The 23,966-nt window shown below is 33.6% G+C and overlaps 3 protein-coding genes across 4 annotated transcripts; 2 read left to right on the top strand and 1 right to left on the bottom strand.

Moving 5' to 3' along the window:
- The first annotated feature begins 11,622 nt into the window (after positions 1-11,622).
- Positions 11,623-16,906, top strand: LOC112747986 (protein NRT1/ PTR FAMILY 7.3-like). 2 transcript variants are annotated; one of them, XM_025796197.3, is made up of 5 exons: positions 11,623-11,773; positions 11,862-11,982; positions 14,485-14,702; positions 14,801-15,363; positions 15,586-16,906. In XM_025796197.3, exons 1-5 carry the CDS (start codon positions 11,753-11,755, stop codon positions 16,454-16,456), a joined length of 1,794 nt encoding a protein of 597 aa, XP_025651982.1. In that variant the 5' UTR covers positions 11,623-11,752; the 3' UTR covers positions 16,457-16,906. The 2 variants fall into 2 exon arrangements, with proteins under 2 accessions (XP_025651982.1, XP_025651983.1); XM_025796198.3 differs by having other exon boundaries at positions 11,630-11,773; positions 11,868-11,982.
- LOC112747988 (pyruvate kinase isozyme G, chloroplastic-like) lies at positions 16,899-20,984 on the bottom strand. Its single transcript, XM_025796199.3, has 12 exons — positions 20,769-20,984; positions 20,395-20,685; positions 20,156-20,321; positions 19,940-20,074; positions 19,734-19,844; positions 19,512-19,600; positions 19,263-19,325; positions 18,713-18,888; positions 18,225-18,327; positions 17,915-18,063; positions 17,364-17,472; positions 16,899-17,271 (listed from the first exon to the last, which is right to left on the bottom strand). The coding sequence occupies exons 1-12, from the start codon at positions 20,958-20,960 to the stop codon at positions 17,158-17,160; spliced, it is 1,698 nt and encodes a 565-aa protein (XP_025651984.1). The 5' UTR covers positions 20,961-20,984; the 3' UTR covers positions 16,899-17,157.
- A 64-nt stretch (positions 20,985-21,048) lies between these two features.
- On the top strand, positions 21,049-22,667 carry LOC112747989 (uncharacterized). Its single transcript, XM_025796200.2, has one exon. It carries the CDS (start codon positions 21,049-21,051, stop codon positions 22,363-22,365), a length of 1,317 nt encoding a protein of 438 aa, XP_025651985.1. The 3' UTR covers positions 22,366-22,667.
- The last annotated feature ends 1,299 nt before the right edge of the window (positions 22,668-23,966 follow it).

The raw sequence follows: 23,966 nt of genomic DNA, 5'->3' as shown, positions 1-23,966 counted from the left end.
TAATCGAACAGTCCGATTAGTTATTTTTAAAATTTAAATTTTTTGTCTCTTATAATTCGGACCATTCGATTTGATTATCCATTTTTTTTTTACAGAATTCGAATAGTCCAATTTTTTTTACCAAATTTTTACCAAAAACTATTCCATATTTATATATAGCATTCCAATAATCCATATCAGCGCATAACATATATGACTCGCATTTGATGTTTGCAGATGATCTCTTACTCTTCTGCCAGGCTACAAAAAGTCAGGTCCAAATGGTCATGCATTCTCTTAATATTTTTTGCAAGGCATCTGGCATGAAAGTGAATCTTGAAAAGTCTAAAGCTTTTTGTTCTAAAAATGTGACTGCTCGTAGAAGAGATATTTTTACTAGTGTTTCTTCAATACGTTTTGCTTTGGACTTAGGAAGATATCTTGGAGTTAACCTTAATCATTCCCGTACCAGTAGGGCTTCTTTTCATTCGGTGATTGAAAAGGTGAGGGGAAGATTAGCTAATTGGAAAGGAAGGCTTCTAAATAAAGCAGGGAGACTTTGCCTGATCAATTCTGTTGCAGCATCCATTCCTGTCTATCATATGCAGGTATCCTTTTTTCCAAATTGGGTTTGCGATAAATTATCTTCTATGATGAGACAGTTCCTTTGGAAGGGTCAAGTTGATGGTAGAGGTCTTTCTCTTGTTAATTGGAGGACCGTGATCACTCCAAAAAAATTTGGTGGCCTGGGTGTTAGAGACCCTGCGTGTGTTAATATATCTTTACTTGGTAAATTGGTGTGGCAACATTTTCATTGTCAGGACAAGCCTTGGGTTGCTCTATTGAGGGCGAAGTATCTGAGGAATGAGGGAGTTTTAGATGGCCCTGTCCCTTGCAATGCTTCTCATGTTTGGAAGAGTATCTCAAAGGCTTTTGGTGCTCTTAAGGATGCCTTCTCTTGGTGCGTTAGGTCACTTGATCAATCTTTTTGGTTTGACAATTGGAGTATTGAGGGCCCAATTGCTCAAGATGTCCCTTTTGTACATATATCTGACTCTGATTTAACTATTAGAGACGTTTGGAAAGATGGTTAATGGAATCTCCATGATATTTTCTCTATCATTCCAGAAGATGATAAACAGCGTTTGAATGCTTATAATCCGGATTTGAATGCTGGAGAGAGTTCGGGTTGGTCGTGGGGTGTGGCATCTTCTAGACTCTACTCAGCTAGGAGTGGGTACAGTTGGCTAGCCAAAAGAAAGTTTGACTGGAATGAGCATGATAATTGGTTGTGGGTATGGCGTCTGCATATTCCTGAGAAGTATAAGTTCTTGATTTGGCTCAGTCTCCATAATGCTATTCCTACAGCAGAGTTTCATTTGGGTCGTGGTTTAGCTTTATCTAGCACCTGTCATCGGTGTCAGAATGGTTCTGAATCCATTCTTCATTGTCTTCGGGAGTGCCCTAGTGCCAAGGAGGTCTGGACCCTTTTAGGCTTGTATTCAGATAACTCGAATTTACATGATTGGCTCTACAGAGGTGCAAGGAGTGGAGATGCTTTTCTTTTCTTTTCGACTATCTGGTGGATTTGGAGAAGCAGAAATCATGACTTATTTAATATAGATGATTCATGGAGTGCTAGTAAAGTGGTGAGTTTGATTCGTAGTTCAGTAAGGGGGTTTCACACTATTTTTGCTATGCATCAATCTCTGTCTCCTCCTTCACTTTGTTTGCCTTGGGTTCCACCTCCAGTTCATTCTGTTAAATTGAATTGTGATGCTAGTTGGTTTGCTCCTTCTGGCTATGCTGGTTTTGGTTGTATTATTCGCAATCCTGATGGATGTTGGTTGAAAGGTTGCACTGGAAAAGTCGAAGTGTGCAGTGTTCTTTTTGCTGAATTGTATGCAATTTGGAGAGGTTTACTTCTTGCTTGGGAGAGTGGATTTCGTGAGGTTATTTGTGAAACAGACTGTTTAGAAGCTCTTTTCTTGGTAAACCAAAGAATGCTTAGTAAGGATATTTCGGAATGGGATTTGGCAAAGCATATTCAGGAGGTTATGAATTGAAATTGGAGAGTCTCTATTCTTTTAATTCAGAGGACTGCAAATAGTGTTGCAGATTGTATGGCTAAAGCAGCTGCTTCTGTCGCGGACATTCACTCGAATTGGAGCCAACCATGGAGTGAGCTTCAACATCTAATAGATTTAGATATGACCCTAGCCAATTAATTTGGTTTTGTCTCTTTTTTCTTTCTTTTCTATTTAGTCACAAAAAAAAAAATATATGACTCGCATATCTAAATTAATGAGCCTCATATAGAAAGACCAATTAAGCATGGAAGAGAATTAGAGAAACCGAAATGAATAATAAGCACAAGTAGTGTATCAATCATCAACGACAAAAAACATGTAATTATTGATCATGAAAGTAATCATGATACATTTATCACTATATGTTGATATTAATGAACTAAATTTGGTCATGACGTTGATGTGTATATGAATAGTGATGGGTGGGATCTGACTCTTGTGATCGAATCTAGAATAAAAAATTGGAGAGAAACTAAGATTTGAAACATGGATGCATATGACAAGACATGGAACATTTTATTTACAATAAAATGAAAAAAATTCTTAGTTCAAGGGTGTGTATGCTACTTGTTACGTTTAGTGCTTTAGTGCTTAACAAATTATACAACATGTTCTATAATTTTGCTACTTACTTTTGGCGTTGGATATCAAATAAAAAAAATAATAAGAAGGAAAAGAAAAATAAAAACAATTTTTAAAAAAATAGAAAAAATTTGAGAAATATATAATTAAAATAATACTAAAAAGATAAACTAAGAAGTATAAAATAATTTAATTTAATATACATAATATCTGTAATTTTATATTTATATTAAAATTATTTATTTATTTTAATAATAATTAAGAAGTACAAAACAAAAAAAATTATAGACTATTTTAGATTAATTTTTATTATTTTTTAAATATTTTTATATAATTAATGTAGAGCAAATAATAATAAATATATAAATAAATAAAATCGGTCCTACCAACTACTAACTTTCTAATGGCCAATCCTTAACCTTAGGATACCACAAAACTGTAATGATCTTAAAAGTTAAGACTAAAGAAATAAAGAGACTGGTCATAATATATGTTGGGAAATTCATTGGCATGAGAGCGTGTTCCTCAAAATTGACTTGTCGTGACAACATTACCATCATATATATATATTATATTATTGCGCCCCACACTATGTGTGAAGGGACATTTTTCTTTTTTGATATATAATATATTTATGTTATTATTTATTTTTCTCTAATTTCTCAGGCAAAATAGGATATTGGAGAGTGTTATTAGGTCGTGCTTAACGCATACAACAGTTTCTATAGTAGTTTAGATATTAACATGTACAGTATTAAATAATTTAATTAAATATATCAAATTATTATAATAATTTTTAATTAATTTTTTGAATATTTACCTTAATCCAATTAGTTAATAGAAGTAGAATTTGGTAACCAATTTGCATTGTAAACCAACTCCATAGCTCGGTTTTGTAACTAACTTGCTGACATGTAAATTATTAATTAGTTTAGTTTTCTGTTGTATTTATACCACCTGACACTAGTTAGTTATAAGCTACTAGCATTATTACTATATAATATATATTGTAGTAGCCGTAATTTAACTAAGTGAGATTCACCATTATAAATTTTCAGCTTTAAAAATCACAAGTTTTCCTTCCTCACTGTTCTTACTGTTTTGAGTTCTTCTCTTGCTGCTTATAGCTTGAATGTTTTTCACACAATTAATGTAGCATTACCCGACCAATATAATGCAAGATTGAATGGCTTGTGAATTGGGTGTCTAATTTCATGCGAATTCAAAGTGTACAGAGAATATAGAAAAAACAAAAATGAACAATAAGTTTTGTGAGTTCCATCACTTTTTCTTAAATCACCAAATATGCCAACACTATGTATATATTTGTTCTGTAGTGAGTATTGCCTTGTGAATTGAAGTTGTGATGCTTAAACTTATTTTGGTGAAGTTTTCAGTTTTTAAAAATAATTTATAAAAACTAATTTTTAAAATATAATTTTTTAAAAATTATTGTATTTATGTTTGATAAATTAAATTAATTTTTTTCAATAAATACAAGCAATAATAATTAAAAATATTATAATAGACATAAATGTAACAGTTAAATTTATAAATTAATTAAATATATAAAATTATATTAGACTTTTTAATTTTTTATAACTACAAGTCAATTTAAAAGTTTTATCTTTGATACTTTTAAAAGTACTTTATCTCTTAAAATATACAAACATTAGAATATAGTATTTTTTATTTGACAAATACAAAATAAGAAACTACTTATGCTTTTGAAAATGTACTTTCAAAAGATTTTACCAAATTGAACCTTAGGCTATATGGCGAATAAAATTCATCTCCTCTAATAGTTTGGTAATAAGATTTTTTTGGTTCTCTTCCATTTTTATAAAAATATGAAAAAATATTGAGAAATAACTTTTTGTAATTAGTCTATATTATTAGCCAACTTAGGGTCATGTTTATAATTTAAATTTTAAAATTAAAAATTTATGATTTAAGATCTAAAATTTAAAACAAATAAAATATTTTTTTTAAAAAATTGACTAATGTTAGCATAAAAAAGTTAGTTCTTTAATATATTATGATTAATTAATATTCATTAAAATTATTTAGCATTTTAGAGATTTATTATAAGATATTACATTTTTATAAAATCAAGCATGAAAAGATCAGAGAAAAAATCTAGATTGAAGATTAAACAAAAAGATGTAAAAGAAATCTATTATTGTTAATCACAAATATGAAAACAAAAAATGTATTTAAACAAGAGTCTAAAAGAAGTGCTACTAGCAAAATCTGTACTCTAACTACTACACTAGGATCACTTATAAACATTGTTAAGGGGATCAGTTGTGTGTGAAATTCCAGGTGAGTCGACCATGAATCGTAAAAGCTCTGATACCATATAAAATGAAGCACGAAGAGAGAGAAAATTTAAATTGAAGATTGAATAAAAAGATACAAAAATAATTCTATTATTGTTAATCACAAATATGGAAACAAATAAGACAACAGGAGATGTATTTATACAAGAATCTAAAAGAAGTGCTATTAGCAAATTCTGTACTCTAACTACTACACTAGGATCACTTATAAATATTGTTAATAGGATCATTGTGTGTGAAGTTTTAAGTGAGTCAACCATAAATCGTAAAAGCTCTGATACCATATGAAATGAAGCACGAAGAGAGAGAAAATCTATATTGAAGATTGAATAAAAAAGATGCAAAAATAATTCTATTACTATTAATTACAAATATGGAGCAAATATGACAACAGGGGATGCATTTATATAAGAGTCTAAAAGAAGTGCTACTCGTACAATCTACACTTTAGCTACTACATTAGGATATTTTAGTGATTCTTGCTCAATTAATTACATCTGTTATACCTTCCCCCTAAACTCATGGTGGCCTAAAATATCGTCTGGATTTGTTTCAAAAATTGTCGAACAACTGGGTTAAAATTGGTTTAATAAACACGTTTGTTATTTGTTCAAAAACAAGGAATGCATTTATAAGAATCTAAAAAAAACACTACTAACACAATATGCACTCTGACTACTACACTAGAATCACTTGTAAATATTGTTAATGGGATCACTTGTGTGTAAAATTTCAGGTGAATCGGCCATGGATCGTGAATGCTCTGATACCATATGAAATGAAGCACGAAGAGAGTGAAAATCTAAATTAGAGATTGAACGAAAAGATGCAAAAGTAATTCTATTATTATTAATAACAAATATGGAAACATAGAATGTATTTATACAATAGTCTAAAAGAAGTGTTACTAGCACAATTTGCACTCTAGCTACTATATTAGGATATTTTAGTATTTTTGCACACTAGTTAATTACATTTTTTATACCCTCCCCCAAACTCACAAGCCGCCTAAAATGCAGCCTGAGTTTGTTATGAAACTTGTCAAACAGGTGGATCAAAATTGGTTTTGTAAACACGTCTGCTATTTGTTCAGAAATAGAGAAAATATTTATACAAGAATCTAAAAGAAGTATTACTAGCACAATCTGTGTTCTAATAACTATCACACTAAGATCACTTATAAACATTATTAATGGGATTACTTGTGTATGAAATTTCAGGTGAGTCGGTCATGAATCGTAAATGTTCTGATACCATATGAAATGAAGCACGAAAAGAGAGAAAATATAAATTGGAGATTGCACAAAAAGATGCAAAAATAATTCTATTATTGTTAATCACAAATATAGAAACAGAGGATGTATTCATACAAAGTCTAAAAAAGTATTTCTAGCACAATCTACATTCTAGTTATTACATTAGAATATTTTAGTAATTTTGCTCACTAGTTAATTACATATATTATACCTTTTCCGGTCCAAACTCATGACGGCCTAAAATGCAGTCTGAGTTTGTTTTGAAATTTGTCAAATAACTGGATCGAAATTGGCTTAATATACACGTCTCTGCTATTTGTTCCAAAACAGGGAATATATTTATACAAAAATCTAAAAGAAGTGTTACTAGCACAATCTGTATTCTAACTACCACATTAGGATCATTTATAAACATTGTTAATGGGATCACATGTATATAAAATTTCAAGTGATTTGGCCATAGATCGTAAATAATCTGATACCATATGAAATGAAGCATGAAGAGAGAAAAATTTAAATTAGAAATTGAACAAAAATATATAAAAATCGTTCTATTATTGTTAATCACAAATATAAAAATAGAAGATGTATTTATATAAGAGTAGGAAAGAAGTGCTACTAGCACCATCTACACTCTAATTACTATACTAAAATATTTTAGTAATTTTTACTTACTAATTAATAATATTTATTATAATTTTTATTATTTTAATTCTCTTAACATCTATAAATATTTTTATATATTATCTCATTCTCACACAATTTAATTATACATACAATTTTTTTTATTACTCTTTTCTACTTTTCTAACAAATTTTATTAGTTATATAATATTATTCTTTATTTTTAGCCAATAATTAGTTAATGTTAATTGTTCTCATGTTAGTTGTTATCGCTTTGTCAATGTCACTACTTACAATTTGGCAATAGGAGTACAAATATCATAAAAGAAATAAAGAATACAATTCCTAATTTATATATAATTTCCAGAATTAATATATAAGAAGCCAATAATCAAGCTGTGACCGTTATTAATTAGCAATAGGGCTCTCCAACTGTTTTGAACAAGAGACGCAAGCTACCATTCATTGCATATGCAGCTAGCAATATAAATCTTTGTCTTAATTGTTAACTCCTTTAAGCATAAAGATATTTCTTTCCCTACAAGTATTTGTCATATATTTTTTAGATGACATTGGCTAGAAGATACACTGATTATATTATAGATCCATGTAGACAATACACTCGTTAGAATTTAAATTCTCTAAATTTTGAATTTTTATTTTAGAGAATAAAATATAATTTTTTATTTTTAAATAATTTTTTTATATATTTTTTTATCTCATCTACAAAATAAATAATAAAAAATCACATTTGACCTTCTAAAATAAATTTCAAAATTTAAAAAATATAAATCCATTAGATTATTATTAGTTGCTTGACAATTGTGTTTAGCATTTATTTTGAACATTTTCTCTTTTGGAAAATAGAATCTAAATAAAACATTTGGACCGTTAATTTACGCACAAATATATATATATATATATATATATATATATATATATATATATATATATATATATTCTGAAATTTTTTTTGTTATTAATTTTTAATAGTTAAAAAGTATTTTACTCTCAAAGATCATCAGATGAAACATCATAATAACTATAAAAGCTTAATTATAACACAGCTTTTAAGATGTTTCACTATACTAAAGATGAAGGTTGAGGCAAATTTTTTAAGGTCTAGCGGCAATTTTCAACATAATTAGAATAACCGCCTCAAAACTAATAAATTTAGGGTTATGTTAGGTAATTAATGATTTTTTTAACAATATGAACAACCATCAATTAAATAAAAATACACTACATCTTTAAATTATTCACCTAAATTTTTATATTAAAATAACTATCCGTACACCTAGTGAAATGAACATTCAATATATCTATTGTTCACATTGTTTAATATTTTCATTGTCTACTTATATTTTTTCATAAATTTATTTGTGACGGTTGACAACTAATATCTGATTAAAGCTAACTATATATATTAAAAAGAAAAAAGAAAAAAGAAGCAGCTAGCAAAAACTGCCGTAGACGCTTCTTCATTCCTTCTCATGAGTTTGTGCTTCATTTGATCCCGCCAGCTCTTTTGGGCTAATTCTCTTTCGTTGTTTGATATGCAATTGGTGCATCCATGACACTACCACATTATTTTTAGGATTTGATAGGAATTTAACACTAATCATGATTCATGAGAACAGTTTTTTGGCCTTGCTTTGCTTTCTTGAACTTCCTTATTAATAATAATTGATTATATTTAATTTCGGTTAATTCTTGAAATGGAAAGTCTTTTGTAGCGCAATTTTGTTCGGTTTTGTTTAATTAACACACGCCGTTACACATCAACCTCATAATTAATCACAACAATAATGTTAGTAGCTCCAAGATATTTTTGGGTTTTACTTGAACTTTATATATGAAAGTAACTCCATAACGACACATTGCATGTGCCATATCCTTGTATATTGTTGTGGTTACTTGACGGCCATATATACTTTTGTTAACAAGAATAATTTTCTTTATTTATATTTTAAACGTGAATATGTTAGTGGATACAATTAGGGAAAGACTCAATATTTATTATTTGTGATAAATATTTATTTATTCAATAAGGATTTCAACACAAAATGTGGATTTAGATGGTAAAAAATCATTCTTCTATTCGTAATATGAATATATGATCAAGCAAGTGATGCAATCAATTATACATTATATATCAATAAAGTTTTATTAAGTAAATAATTTAGTAAAATATATATCAATTTAGCAGGCAAGATATTACTCTATCGTGGATTGAGTTTTTTTTAGGAGTTTATCGTTAATTAATGAATAGTTATATATATAAAATGAAATTCAAACTCCTAAATTTTGTTTATTAGACAAATAAAATGACAACTCAATCTAGTTAATAGTTCTTTAATTTACGATAAGGGTGTATATCGGATTGGGTGAAAATTGAGTTTGCATTGATCTGGATCTGACTTTAAATAATGACTTTCAATCTATTTTTGAGATTCTTATTCAATCATAAATCCAACGAAATCACACTACTTTCAGATCATACTAAAATCGGATCTCAATCGAGTAAAGTCCGAATCTTAATAAATTTTATGTCAAAAAATTATGATTCACTCATTTATAAAGAAGAAAAAAAATACTTATTCTAAAAGAAGCTGACAATCATACTTAAACTTGAATTTGTCTATATTCTAATTTCATGCTTCTTTGATCTATTTCTTAATTCAACAAATATGATTAAAAATAAAATAATAAACTTATAATTAATATAACATAATATTAAAATTAATTTAAAATATATATACATTTTTTAGTCTCTCCAAGATGCACATGGATCGGGTGAAGCCGAATTCACCTTGACTTAAACTCAATCTTAAATAATAACCGGACCTATTTTTAAGCTTCTTATTCAATCTTAATCCAGTAAATTCACACTAAATTAATCTCAAAATATTTGAATCTAAAGCATATCTTCAAACCAAATCGAATCATGTACACCTCTAATTTACGAGGTGTCAAATAAGGTCCCAACAGCTTGAGGGGATATCGATTATTAGGTCAACATATATTCATATATAATCAATTTTCAATATTATGCTCAATCGGTGCTATGCATTATTGTTCCCCACTAGGGGAAGAAATAACTTCCAATTCTAAACCCCTTAGCTTGTTTAATTTTTGTCGAGGAATTTAATAATTAAGCATATATATGCCGAATATTGGAATCATATCCCTATAATAATAGAGCTAAAGATATTACAACAAACAAAATCATAGCAGAAAAATGTGATTATACATATATATGTATGTTTATTATTTATTCTCGGGAATATTGCACTATTCATCCATTTTATTGTGATTCTTGTGAGCTCACTCTAAGTAAGCACATACATCTCACACACACACATAATATATATATTATTCGTATTAGGCATGTAAGCTACAAACGGATAAATAATATTAACCCTAGATACCTGGAATAATACAAATAACCATTAGAATTTTTTTTCTTTTATTTTGTGGTGGAAAAAATTTGTTTAATTAAATATATATGACAAACTTGCTAGATCAATATTCGCATGAAATATATTCTCTTGGTTTGATTATTATTCCATACTCCTTGAATTTATATTGCACCAGATACTTATTAATGATGTTTATATGTATGGTTAATTAATGAGTACATCAAGCTTCAAATTAAAAATGTGAAAATGAAGCTGTTGAAAACTATCAAGAATATCAAATTAGCGAACATATGCATCCTACATCACAATTCTGAATTCTCTCACCTACTAGCTTGCATCATGATTTGATTATTATGGAGAAGATATAAAGAGAATGACCGATGAATAAAAATGAAAAGAAAAATTAAAGATGGTGTATTTTTTGTGTTTTTCACTATATAGACCAAGAACTTATTAATTAAGAAAATAATAAATCAATCCCCTGTGTATATATATATCAAAACCAAATAAATTTCATCTCCAATTCTCCATTGATAGGTTTTATTATCGGTTGGTTGGTTCACATTTTTTTCAATTATATATATATAGACCTAGCTAGGTTAGGGATAATGCAAGATCATGTCAACATATTTTATTCTTAAAAAAAAATTGAAAGAAGACGTTACATCAAGTACTAAAATTATCATAACTTAGTATTTCTATTGGGGCATGAAAACAAAAATAATTTGTCTAATTGCAAATCAGATAAAAAAAGTTTACGGAGTTTTGGATGATTATATATTGATAATATTATGAAGACAATATTTAAATTTGTTTTAATATAACATCCATAATTTTATAATATTATATTTATTATATTTAAAAGGTTTAATTATTCTATTGGTCTCTATAATTTTGCAAAATTTTCAATTAGGTCCCGATACTTTTTTTTCTTTTAATTGGGTTTCTGCACTAATTTTTTTCAATTAGGTCCCTCTTGGTAGTAATTAGAAACCCAATTAAACAAAAAATTGGTGCAGAGACTCAAATAAAAAGAAAAAAATGTAGAGACTCAATTGAAAAAAAATGGTACAGATATCCAATTAAAAAAAAGTATAAAAACTTAATTAAAAATTTTACAAAATTATAAAAACTAACAGAATAATTAAACCTATTTAAAATTATACATATTATTTTAACAAATAATTTTAGACCGTTTGAACCAAATTTTTTTATTGTTATATGTTCCATGTGATTGTGTAGAGTGGATGTCCCCACTGTATCACAACACGAAATCTGGGCCGTCCATGAGATCCATACTTCCCCTATTTATAGCATCACACTCTTTCATTTTCTTATGTAACATTACTACAATCAACTAATACCATACCTTCCTCCCTGCCCCCTCACTCTTCATTCCCCTGCATTTTTTTTTTAATCAAACTAAACTTGTTTGTGATCATCATATCAATCATATCAATGGCTTGCTTAGAGTTAGAGGTGAGTCTAAGTTTCATATAGAAAAAGCATAACATTATTTCAATTGATTCTTAAGAAACTTAATTAAAAGGTGTGTCTATATATTAAGGGAAAGTTGAATGATGATGAGGAGCAAGAAGAATTGACTCTTGATGGGAGTGTGGATTTGCATGGCCGTCCTGCTATCAGAACCAAATCTGGAACATGGCTTGCTGGAATTATCATTCTCTGTAAGCTTCACATTTATTTCATTATTTCTTCTTAATTAATTACTATTATTTAATTTGTTGAGAGGTAAATAATAATTAAAAAGCTACTTCCGACACATACAGTATAGTACACATGCAAATACAAATACATAACACGTATATGATAATAGTTTGTGATAAACGGATAAACCTTTATGCATATATAGATGAAGATACTTTTATATAAAGAGATCTTTATTTAAAAATGATAATTAAGATGATATATATTATGTTAGTAGTTTAATTAAATATGTTAAAATTTTTTAACAACTTTCAACTCATATAATTATGTTTATGTTTAGTTTAGTAAGAAAAGATGATAGTTGAAATATTAGTACATATTATATTAATTTAATTAAATATATTATAGATATGTTATCAGAAAATAAACAAGGGCTTAAGTGATCTTATCAGTTAGTGATAAGTACACTGTACTGAACATACTCATCATGGATGAGGAAGAGGATGAATGCAAAATCCAAAAGAACGTAACTGAGGGGGAGCGTGAGGCGAAGGAAGAAAGAGTAGTGATGTATTAAGTTAATTGATGGAGGCTTTTGTCTCCACGCTAAGTTTATGTGTTATTATAAACGATACAAATTAAAATAAGAGCAATACCATGAGTATGTTACTGACACGTAACCTTTGCCTGTCACCACGACTTTGCATGGGTTGTGTCCTTGCCACGTGTCTCGATGCATATGTGCACACTTATATTAGAAGCATACTCGAAAGGAGCACGTGAGTAACACTCAGATTATTATTACTATAGTGGCTAAGTAGTTTTGCTTTTTTATATAAGCCGTCCTTCTATATATCTACATGCAAGGATTCAAGGAAAATTGGCACAGGTCACAATCCTGCAACTAATGAATCCTAATTTTGGGTTAATTTTTACATTTTTTTTTTTACAATTGCTATTGCACGTCAGAAATCATTGCCTCTTGGGTTTATATTGATACTTTAATAAAATTGAATATTTATACAGATTTTAAATATATGATTCTTTTTTATTATATACCATTAGATAATAATGTAGAGAGACAAATCAATTAGGTACCTATGCCGGCAATTAATGTTCAAAATGATTTTTGGGTTTAGAAAATAGAAAGATTATGCACAAACGTGTTCTACTAGGAACAAGGTGACACATTCGTCGTCCACGACAGAAAGTAGGTTCATGAATCATAATATGAATATAACTTATAAAAGCACATATATCTTTTTGTAAAAGAAATTATTTCTTTTCACAAAACCAGCCTTCGAAGTGTTATATCGTCCATGAAGCGGTGAAGCCATTCATCACTAAGAACAAAGGCATGAGACTGCGTTTGGTTATAGATATAGGATATTAAATTATGAATATAAAAATATAAAATTATGTTTAGTAAATAAAATAAAAATAGAGATATTATATTTAAAAATATTAAATTAATATATTTTATATTTATTTTAACAAAAAATATAAATATATTAATAAAAAATATATTTTATTTTTTTATTATTTTTATCAAATTTTTATAATTATATTTTTATTATTATATATATATTTAAATTTTTTGTATAAAAAATAAAAATAAATTAAATTTTTATAATTTATTTTAATTTATTATCAAACAAAATATAAAAATTTTAATTTTTGTACTTCTAATTTTTGTATTTTATTTTTAGTGTTTTGTTTTGTCTTTAAAATCCAATGCAACCTAAAAGTGTCTGCTCTATAAAGACGAACCCTATATAACCCAAAATTATTATTATTTTATTATAATAAAATAATGTAATTTCTAATATACATTAACATGTTTGGCGGTGCTATATAATGCTTTATTGGTGGCAATGCAATAATCCTAGGAAAAGCTGATAGAGGTGCTAATGTGTTATCACAGTTGTTCTTGATCCATTTTAGAATAAGATTTCACGTGCACAGGATCAACTTCCCTGTTGCTATATACTGATGTGAAGTGATTCACGTTTCAGGAATCTTTACACATCATTTTCCACCATCTGTGAAGGGTCCTCACTCCAGTTGATTATTTATAACACACACTTTCAAATAACTATTAATTAAGTGAAACACTGAAACAGAACATCTAAATGGAGACAAAAATAAAAGTAATATCACTTTGGATTGAAATGTTAAAAAAAAAAATTAAAATAGAAGTGATAAACATGAATGTCAACTCAAAGTACAATTAATATTTAGAAAATCATGGTAAGGCATAACGATGTTATCTAAAAATGGGAAAGAAAAAAAAAACAATTTATATGTGCTGTGCAGGCTTTAATTATCAAAAGGAACTTCAGCTATTAGTGATCTTAAGTGATTTGATTCACTGCCTTTGTAGAAGTCCGTCGCTTTCGTGATAAGTTACACGAGAATCGAGGATACTGCCATAGATACTTATCATGAGTTTATATAATGCATGTACATAAGCATATAATTTGAAGGAATATGACCGTGACTGAGATTGTTGTATGTATCAGTGAACCAAGGTCTGGCAACCCTTGCATTCTTTGGAGTTGGAGTGAACCTGGTGCTGTTCCTGACAAGGGTGGTAGGACAAAACAATGCTGAAGCAGCAAACAATGTGAGCAAGTGGACTGGGACTGTTTACATCTTCTCTCTCGTGGGTGCTTTCCTAAGTGATTCTTACTGGGGAAGATACAAAACTTGTGCTGTTTTTCAAGTCATCTTTGTACTCGTAAGTATACCTACAAACTCTCTCTTGTTTTTCCTCTTCCTAGATATTAGTACATTCCTTGATCACAAAAAGAAAAATCTTCTTCTGGCTTGTTATAGGGTCTATCATCCTTATCCCTATCATCATACCTCTTCTTGGTTAAGCCTAAAGGTTGTGGGAATGAATTGGTTCAATGTGGGAAACATTCAAGGTTGGAGATGGGGATGTTCTACCTTTCAATCTATCTCATCGCCCTGGGCAATGGAGGCTATCAACCCAATATTGCCACATTTGGGGCAGATCAGTTTGATGAGGAGCACTCAAAGGAGGGTCCCTCAAAGGTGGCATTTTTTAGCTATTTCTACCTGGCTTTGAACCTTGGCTCCCTCTTCTCAAACACCATTCTAGGCTATTTTGAAGATGAAGGAATGTGGGCACTTGGGTTCTGGGTATCTGCAGGCTCTGCCTTAGCCGCACTTATTTTGTTCCTTGTAGGCACACCAAGGTATAGGCACTTCAAGCCCAGTGGCAACCCTCTCTCCAGATTTTGCCAAGTTCTTGTTGCTGCATCAAGGAAATGGAAAGTCCAAATGCCATCAAATGAAGAGGAGTTATATGATAAGCATACAATAGATTCTGCCACCAACAGCAACAGAAAGATTCTCTACACTCACGGGTTCAAGTAAGTAGTAGACTAGTACATTAGATACTATTGTTCATGGGTAGATGCTCATACTTTATACTTCGAATCTCCAAGTTTGCATGAATTCTTTTCCTGCATTCATGTAACCATTTTGCTAAGACCATGGCATAGGTTACTAAATAAAAAAGACTGTCAGTATGTCGTTCATGATTCTATTGAGAAATGACGATTTGATAAATTTGTCATTTCTCTGTATTGCAGGTTCTTGGATAGGGCAGCATATATATCCTCAAGAGATCTAGAGGACCAAAAGAATTCCCTTTACAACCCTTGGCACCTCTGTCCTATAAGTCAGGTTGAAGAAGTTAAATGCATACTGAGACTTCTTCCAATTTGGCTTTGCACCATAATATACTCAGTGGTTTTCACACAAATGGCTTCTCTTTTTGTGGAACAAGGTGCAGCCATGAAAACCACTATTTCTCATTTCAGAATACCACCGGCTAGCATGTCAAGCTTTGATATCCTCAGTGTAGCTGTCTTCATTTTCTTTTACCGTCGAGTTCTTGATCCGTTTGTGGGAAAACTTAAGAAGTCAGACTCTAAGGGTCTTACTGAACTTCAAAGAATGGGAGTCGGACTCGTCATAGCTGTACTAGCAATGGTTTCTGCCGGGTTAGTTGAATGCTATAGGCTTAGGTATGCCAAACCAGGATGCATCCACTGCAATGGCACAAGCTCTCTAAGCATCTTCTGGCAAATCCCTCAGTATGCATTTATAGGAGCTTCTGAAGTGTTTATGTATGTAGGCCAGTTAGAGTTCTTCAATGCTCAAACACCCGATGGCTTAAAGAGCTTTGGAAGTGCACTTTGCATGACATCCATCTCCCTTGGGAACTATGTCAGCAGCTTACTTGTAAGCATGGTTATGAAGATATCCACTGAGGATCACATGCCTGGGTGGATCCCTGGAAACCTCAACAGAGGCCACCTAGATAGGTTTTACTTTCTCTTAGCGGTCTTGACATCTATGGACTTGATCGCTTATATTGCATGTGCAAAGTGGTACAAGTGTATCCAACTGGAAGGGAAATGTGAAGAGCATGATGAGGCAAGTAGTTTCAAAGTCTAATTTTCCAGGGACATAATTCAAAGGCAATGGTAACAATATATGTTAATAAGAGAAAGAATGGAGAAACTAGTCTATATAACCTTGGTTATAGTTGCTACTTGCTACTGGAAGAAAAGTTTTGCTTGTTTGCAGTAAGAGAAGCCCTTCTAATCAGCACGCGAGTCTCCGACTCTAATACAATGGGAACTCGCTCTTTTATTGAACCCTACTGATTTTCAGTTCACTTTCTTGAAGCCATAGTTGTGTACAAACTAAACTTTTATGAGGCAATAGAGTGTTTTTGGGTCCTCAAAAGCTTCCCTTCTTTCTCATTTATATGTTCCATTGCTAAAGATGTAGTGACATGTATAATCTCAATTTTTGTCCTTAATGTCTGGAACTCGACTTTCAAACAATGGATAATCCACTAATTAAGGCAATAAAAAAGTTCAAAAGAGAGAAATTCCGTAAGGGCCTTCTAATACATTATAATTAGGCTAATTGAATGTACATGCATTATTTCAGGTTTGAACCATTTGGTACTGTACACAGCTCTTTCTAGATCATTTACAAAGAACAGAATAAAGCAACTTGTATTACTGGCTACAAATTTGACATATGCATAACCTATGATTCAAAGTAAACAGAACTAGATACAACTTACAAGATAGCCAAAACTTTTTGTCCAGTCTTGAGAACGAAAGAACCTGCAAAGAAAAATCTTATCCTTGAACCTTACGAACTTGTATGTGGTGCGTGGATTCCTCACGCCAGATTGGTTGTGCTCCACTTTGAACAAGGGTAACATGCTGTCCCTCGAGCAAATGACCCTTACTCTGAAACATGGAGATTTTTCAGCAACATTTGCAAGAAAACCTATCAATTATCATACATAAATGTGAGTGCAAATGATGGAGATATTCCTCACCAGGAGAAGCTTAATGGCTCTAGAGAAGGTCTCCTCTGCATCATTTGAAAATTGCATGAATATGGGCATGACCCCATGATAAAGTGCCAACCTCTGCTTAATCCGTTCTCTATGAATAACAGCAACCCCCCAAATACTCAATAAGTAGATAATTATTTTATCGGGGATTGAACAAGATTGATTGAACACTAAAAGAATATCATGGCAGATGAAAATTATACAAGATAAAACCTGGACCAAAATATTATCCTTATTTGTCATACAATGAAAATATGATATAACGCTTAGACTGAATGATATGTTCAGTACTTGAGAATTGAGATTGGGAAACAAGGATAGAGAGATGCTTGACCATTCTATTTTCAAAATCATTGAAAATTACTATCACTCCTGAAAGGACATCATGAATGCAACAGCAGAGTTCAACAAAAAATGAGCTCTGGTTATACGTATATATATGAAGTCCATATATTTTACCTATTTGAAATGGGGACAAAAAATTAAAATTAAATAAAGCAACATACACATGCTACTATTCTGTAATTACTCACTGATTTGTGAACGCAAAGATTGTCGAGTAAGGCCTATAATGGCTCAAAAGAATAGCCATGGATCCTGTTCTGGTAAAAACAATGATAGGAGCATTAAGAGTATTAGACATAGTTGTCGAGTGGAAAGCAAACATTTCTCCCATATGGCTCTGCAAAAAATTAAACATACATTAATTAAGAGTTAAGACTTTTGGACATGATTGATAAAATCTATAGCAATAAATCTTCTACAATATATGAAACTAAGCTCCAACTGTGCACACATAATTTACGAGGAGACTAATTTTTTTCCCCCGAAGAAAGCACATACTTTATGCGGACTTAAGTTTCCTGGATAAGCTTCACTATTCTGAATACTTGATTCAGTCCTTAAAGCCACCGAGTGCATAACTTTAACAGCTTTCAATGGATATCTGAAACAGCAGCAATCATCTTAAAACAGACATTATTAGACTAAAAATTTTGGACAACACAGGTACATCAAATGAAAAATGTTCAGCACAAAAGACAAAGAGCAATACCTTGTCATAAAATTTTAAAGACTTATGGGGGGAAAATCTTGATACAGAAAGGAGTTCTATAATATTTCCATAATCTACAAACATATAAACTGGATGAAAAGCATGGTTTTGTAGCCATCAAAGGTATTTTTCACATTCGAGGGCAGGGCTTAGCTTTTAGTATTGCCTTCCTAGTCTCTACAACCATTACACTTCACAAATGAATATTGAAATAAGTTCTAATAGCCAATCAAAAAAAATCAAGGAACCAAGATCAACAAAGGAATAGCACACTCACTTTCCATGAGCAGTTTCTCCAGAAAGCATGATGGCATCTGTACCTTCTCTTACAGCAATTGCAATGTCTGACACTTCTGCCCTTGTTGGTGTAGGATGAGCAATCATGCTTTCAAGCATATTTGTTGCCACAATAACCGGCTTTTGCATACCATGACATCTTCTTATGATATCCTCCTGTTTTATTGGCAAATAGGAATGAACAACATGGAAATCAGAAATAAACATAATCTTCACTTCCTAAATCAATAAAAAGAGAAAAATGTGGTCATTCTAGCAAAATATAGCCATATAGAACTTCCAAGCAGCAGCAGAAAGGCTTTCCTAATTGAAGCAAATGGCTAAAACTATTAGCATGAACAAACTGAAACTCGTAACACCTAGTGAAGTTGGTTTAATTTTATTAGGCTTTCCCACTTCCACTAAACACTGCATCTCTGAATAGATATATCATGCAACAAAGCAATAACTATTGTCATAGACAATATCCAGAAAAGCTAATGTACATCTCACAAACTTTGAGCAAAATGGCGTAAATATCATCTTTTTACCTGCAGTAAAGGAACTTCCTCAATTGGAAGTTCAGCTCCAAGGTCACCACGAGCAACCATGGCCTACAAAATAAAAATCATCGAAGATATTACACACACAAACAACATGGACAAAAAAAAAACAATAAATAAAAAGTGCAGGCAAATAAATGATCTCCAACATCACATAGATTTCAGTCCTTTTATCCGGAAGATATTATTAAAGATACGAAATCTCCACAATGGAAGTTCAGCCTTCAAGAAACAAACCCCATCTGAAGCTGAAAGTATTGAATGAAGATTTGGTATAGAATCCGCACTTTCAATTTTTACAATCACATGTATATCAGCATTATGACCTATACAAAAGGTTAAACAGTGATTTAGCTCATAAAGAGAAGCAATGCTACGCAGAGAAAGACAAAATGCATACACATAAATGCTCACACCTAGAGACAGGAGATAAGACAGGCAAGAAAAAGAAAAAATTACTTTTGAGGTAGTCTTTTAACTCATGAACCACTCTTGCATCCTTGACAAATGAGACAGCATAAAAGTCTACTTGATTGTCTACCCCAAACTTGATATCTTCCCAATCCTTCTCTGATGTTAAAGCACATGGCAAAGCAACATAAAATTTTGAAATGCATCCATCTTGTGAGTATCTACAAGTGAATAATAGAACAACTGAATTGTACCAGTTATGGAAGGAAGTGTTGCACTTTTTCCCCGGACATTCAAATGACGCCTAGATTTCAATTCTCCACCATCAATCACTTCACATTTAACAGAGTCATTTGTCTTTGACTTAACAGCAAGAGACATCATTCCCCCTAAAATTACAACCTGATGAGATCATAATCTTCTACGCAGTAACACTGACATATTGAAATAGGCAACCGGACTTGACTTACCATCAACGAGTAATATGTCTCCAACCTCAACATCATTGACAAAGTCATCATAATTGACACTGACAGTGTCTTCAGTGGAGACACCCCTCCTAATGGTGAAATTGAATGTTTGACCTTCCTTGAGTAAAATTGGCTGAGGTACATCCCCACTCCTAACTTCAGGACCCTGCTAACAAAAATCAGTTTGAGGGTTTGTTCCAAATTCAAAAACTAAATCCAATACACAAAAAAGCAATAACCTTGGTGTCAAGCATGATAGCTATAACATTGTCTTGAAACTGAGCATTGTATTCTTTAACGAAATCAATGGTCTTCTGGTGCGATGCATAGTCCCCATGGGACATATTCAATCGCGCCACGTTCATTCCAGTTTCGGCAAGCTTCCATATCATGTCACGGGAGCTGGTAGCGGGACCTATCGTGCACACTATCTTAGTTTTCCTGCGTGAATCGGAAGTCACCGCTCCCACGTGGACACCGTAATCAGCAGGGAGAACCTCAAAGGGAGAGTTTGACCTGTCGCTGTCTTCCTATTAAAAAAATAAATAAGTGGAAATGAATTAGTTGGTGATTTAGTAAGTGAATGAATGATTGAGAGGAATTGATTCGTAACAAGAGGTGGAAAGCCATTGGAGGAGGAAATTTGAGTGAAGCTCATTGATGCGGGTTGGTGGCAGAGTGGTCGCGATTTCCATATTGTTGGAGGCTTGGCGTGAAGGAGCACCACGTCGGCGATGTGTTTGGAAGAACACAGATCGGATTTGAAGACGGAGATGGAAGTTGAAAGATTAATAAAACTTCCCATTTGAATTTTGATGAGGAATTTGTGATTCAGTGAGCGAGTCAGAGAGGGAGAGGGATGGAACTTGGAAAGGTTGAAACCTGCTGAGAATATGCTGCGGTGTCAGTTTGTTACGAGAGGAAAAGTCTTCTTTGCCCCTGATACCAGATTCGTAACCGTAAGGCCCATACTCACCAACCTCATCATCTTTCTCAGTTTCTCTCTCCAACGGCACGGTGGTTGTGGTTCACCGTTAACTCTTTTGGTCTCAGCTCAGTCAACCATGAAGCTGTCCCTCAAGTTTCAGGGTCAAGATGAAAACCACCACCACATGACGGCCAAGTTACCCATCACCATCTTCAACCACCCATTCCTTTCTACCATCACCGCCTCCTCCTCCGCAACCGCCTCGGGTTCCGACTTTTGCTTCTCGCTCTCCACCAACTTCCCGTCAGGCCCGTCCCTCAAGGTCTCTTACTTCCCCACCGCCACCTCCACCGCCACGGCTTCCCTCCCGTTCTCTCTTTCCCTGAAATCCGGGTTGGGGCTGATGGGGTGCCCTCGCCACTCCCCTCTGGTGTTCTCTGCCAGCTTCACCCTCTCCCCTTCCTACGCCCCTCTTCCCTCTTTCTTCCTCCACCTCAAGCCCCAATTCGGTCATTTCTCCCTCAACAAAACCGTCTTCTCCGATGCTATTCCCCCTCCCGAACCTACCAAACCCTATTTCGCCACTGCTTCCCTCGATCGTAATGGTTCTTCTTCCGGTTGGCAAGAGATGAAACTGGAGCCTTTTGGTGCCAGGGACAACAACAACCACAATGATCGTATTAATGATACCCCTGGAACTGTGTTTGTTCCTGAGAGTGAGAAGAGGAACAACAGAAACGGTGAACGACGCGGCGTTTCAGCTGGTGTTGCGGTTATGGCTAGGACAGTGATGCCTGTGACGAAGGGGCTTCTGTTGAATATGCGTTGGGGAGTGAACTTTCCAGAGGATTTGGGGTTGAAGATGCCGTATTTGACAGTAAACAAGATTGGGTTAGAGAGGGTTGTTGAGGAATCTAAGCAAGAGAATGAATATGATAAGAAGGGAAGGGATTTGCAGATGCTGAAGGAAATGTGTTTGTGGATGAAGAAGGACTTGGAGGATGCAGAGAAGGAGAATAGGGAGATGAAGCAGTTGTTGGATGAGATCAGAGTTAGAAGCAATGGTGGTGGTAACGGTGGGAGGAAGGTGTCGCATTCGCAGCATTCTAGTCCAGGGTCTAGCGAGTTTGAACGTTGGAGAAGCAAGAAGAGTGTTAGAGAATCTAACGAGAAGAAAGAACCACCATCACCGCCACCACCAAAACAGAGTGTAGCGAGTGATGTGGAATCTGAATTGCAGAAAGCCATACAAGCAGCCGCCGCAGCTGCTGCTTCCTCTTAGCAAGAAGGAGGTCATTTACTCATTTTTATTCTGAATTTGCAGTGCTTTCAATGTACATAAATTCTGAGCTTCTGTTTCTTATTTGATATCAACAATTGATAAAATGGTACTACTTCTATATGAACTCTGAAGTCTACAACAACTATCTCTTTGGGTTGATGGAAGGAGAGGTATGGACTGGAATGAAATACATTACCAAAACTTGCATTGTTTGGATTTGAAAATTTTGAGATGCAATGCAAATAGAGATGGATCGGGAGAGGAATTGAATGGAATAGTGATCTTTGATTTTCTTTTATTCATTTACTATCTTTGTTACATTACCAATTTAGGCAATTATATTTGAGGAATGCTAGAAGGTCAAATTTATTATTTAACTATTAATATTTAAAATTATGGGTTAAAAGTATATTTAAAAATGCTAGTCTTTGAGTATTGTTTCGGCCCGGCCCAATTGGCACGATGCTCCGGCTCGGATGGCCGACCCGACGAGCACGTCGAATCCGAATCAGAAGGCCAACCCGACATCTCCATCCCTCCAGCAAGACACCTGACAGCTGGGGGAAAGGAAACTTTCTGGAAGGTGGGTCTGCTCCTGTGGGATCCGTCCTAGACACAGAGTATATAGGGGAGGGCCCTACCCCTCCCCGAGGTACGTCACTACACCCTCACTCTTACTGCCATCTGTACGGATCCTAACATGAGCGTCAGAGTCCCTTTTGCAACCATCCACAGCTCGGGAGTTTGCGAGGCTCCAACCATCCACCTTCAGACACGAACCCGGTGGCACATCCATTCACCAGCAGCCTAGGTCTAGATTCCCTTCACCACTCATGTCCGTTCCGTTCATCCAACCCGTTTGGCACCCGGTCAACTGAACATTGGCACCATCTGTAGAGACTCTGGCCTTAATGGACTTTCTGTTGGGACCAGTGGAACCAAAAGATGGAGGCGAGCCGAGTATGGAGGAATTGGTTCACCAAGCCAATAGGGTAGCCTCGTTGGCTTCCTCCCGCGAACGCACAAGATTCCCTCCTCGGCGAGACGAACATCCCTCTCGCTCCCAGGAAAGGCGTCCCTTTGGAGGAACGAGGAGCGACAGCGCAAGAATAATGCAGGAGCTGTGCTACAGGGTGCAGAACCTGGAGCGAGAGCTAGCACACAGAGAGCGTTACTAGCCCGGTCCGGGTCACTCTCGTTCCCGGTCTCCTCAACGGAGGGGGAAACCAGAGGAAGAAGCCCCCGGAGGGACCACTCCAGGCGCTCACGACCCCCCGAACCCAGTCAGAGGGCCAGGGGAAAAGCAGGGAAGTGCTGAGGAGACGGCAAGACCACATAATCTACACTCGACCTCCAGTGAGACACACAGAGGAGGAAAACCGAGAAAATAGCAGGGAGAGACCAAGAAGGCAACGACACCTCGTAATCATAAGGGCAACCCCTTTCCACCATTCCATTCTCGAAATCCGGCTACCGAAACATTTCGACAAGCCAACGGACATGAGATACGACGGAATTCAGGACCCCTTAGGAACATCTAACGGCCTTTGAGGCCAGGATGAATCTGGAAGGTGTGGGCGATGAAGAAAAATGTCGCGCCT

This window comes from Arachis hypogaea, chromosome 15 (genome assembly GCF_003086295.3).
Source record: "Arachis hypogaea cultivar Tifrunner chromosome 15, arahy.Tifrunner.gnm2.J5K5, whole genome shotgun sequence".
NCBI classification, from domain to species: Eukaryota; Viridiplantae; Streptophyta; class Magnoliopsida; order Fabales; family Fabaceae; genus Arachis; species Arachis hypogaea.
The sequence above is the reverse complement of the archived record's forward strand: the minus strand, read 5'-3'. Positions and strand labels throughout refer to the sequence as shown.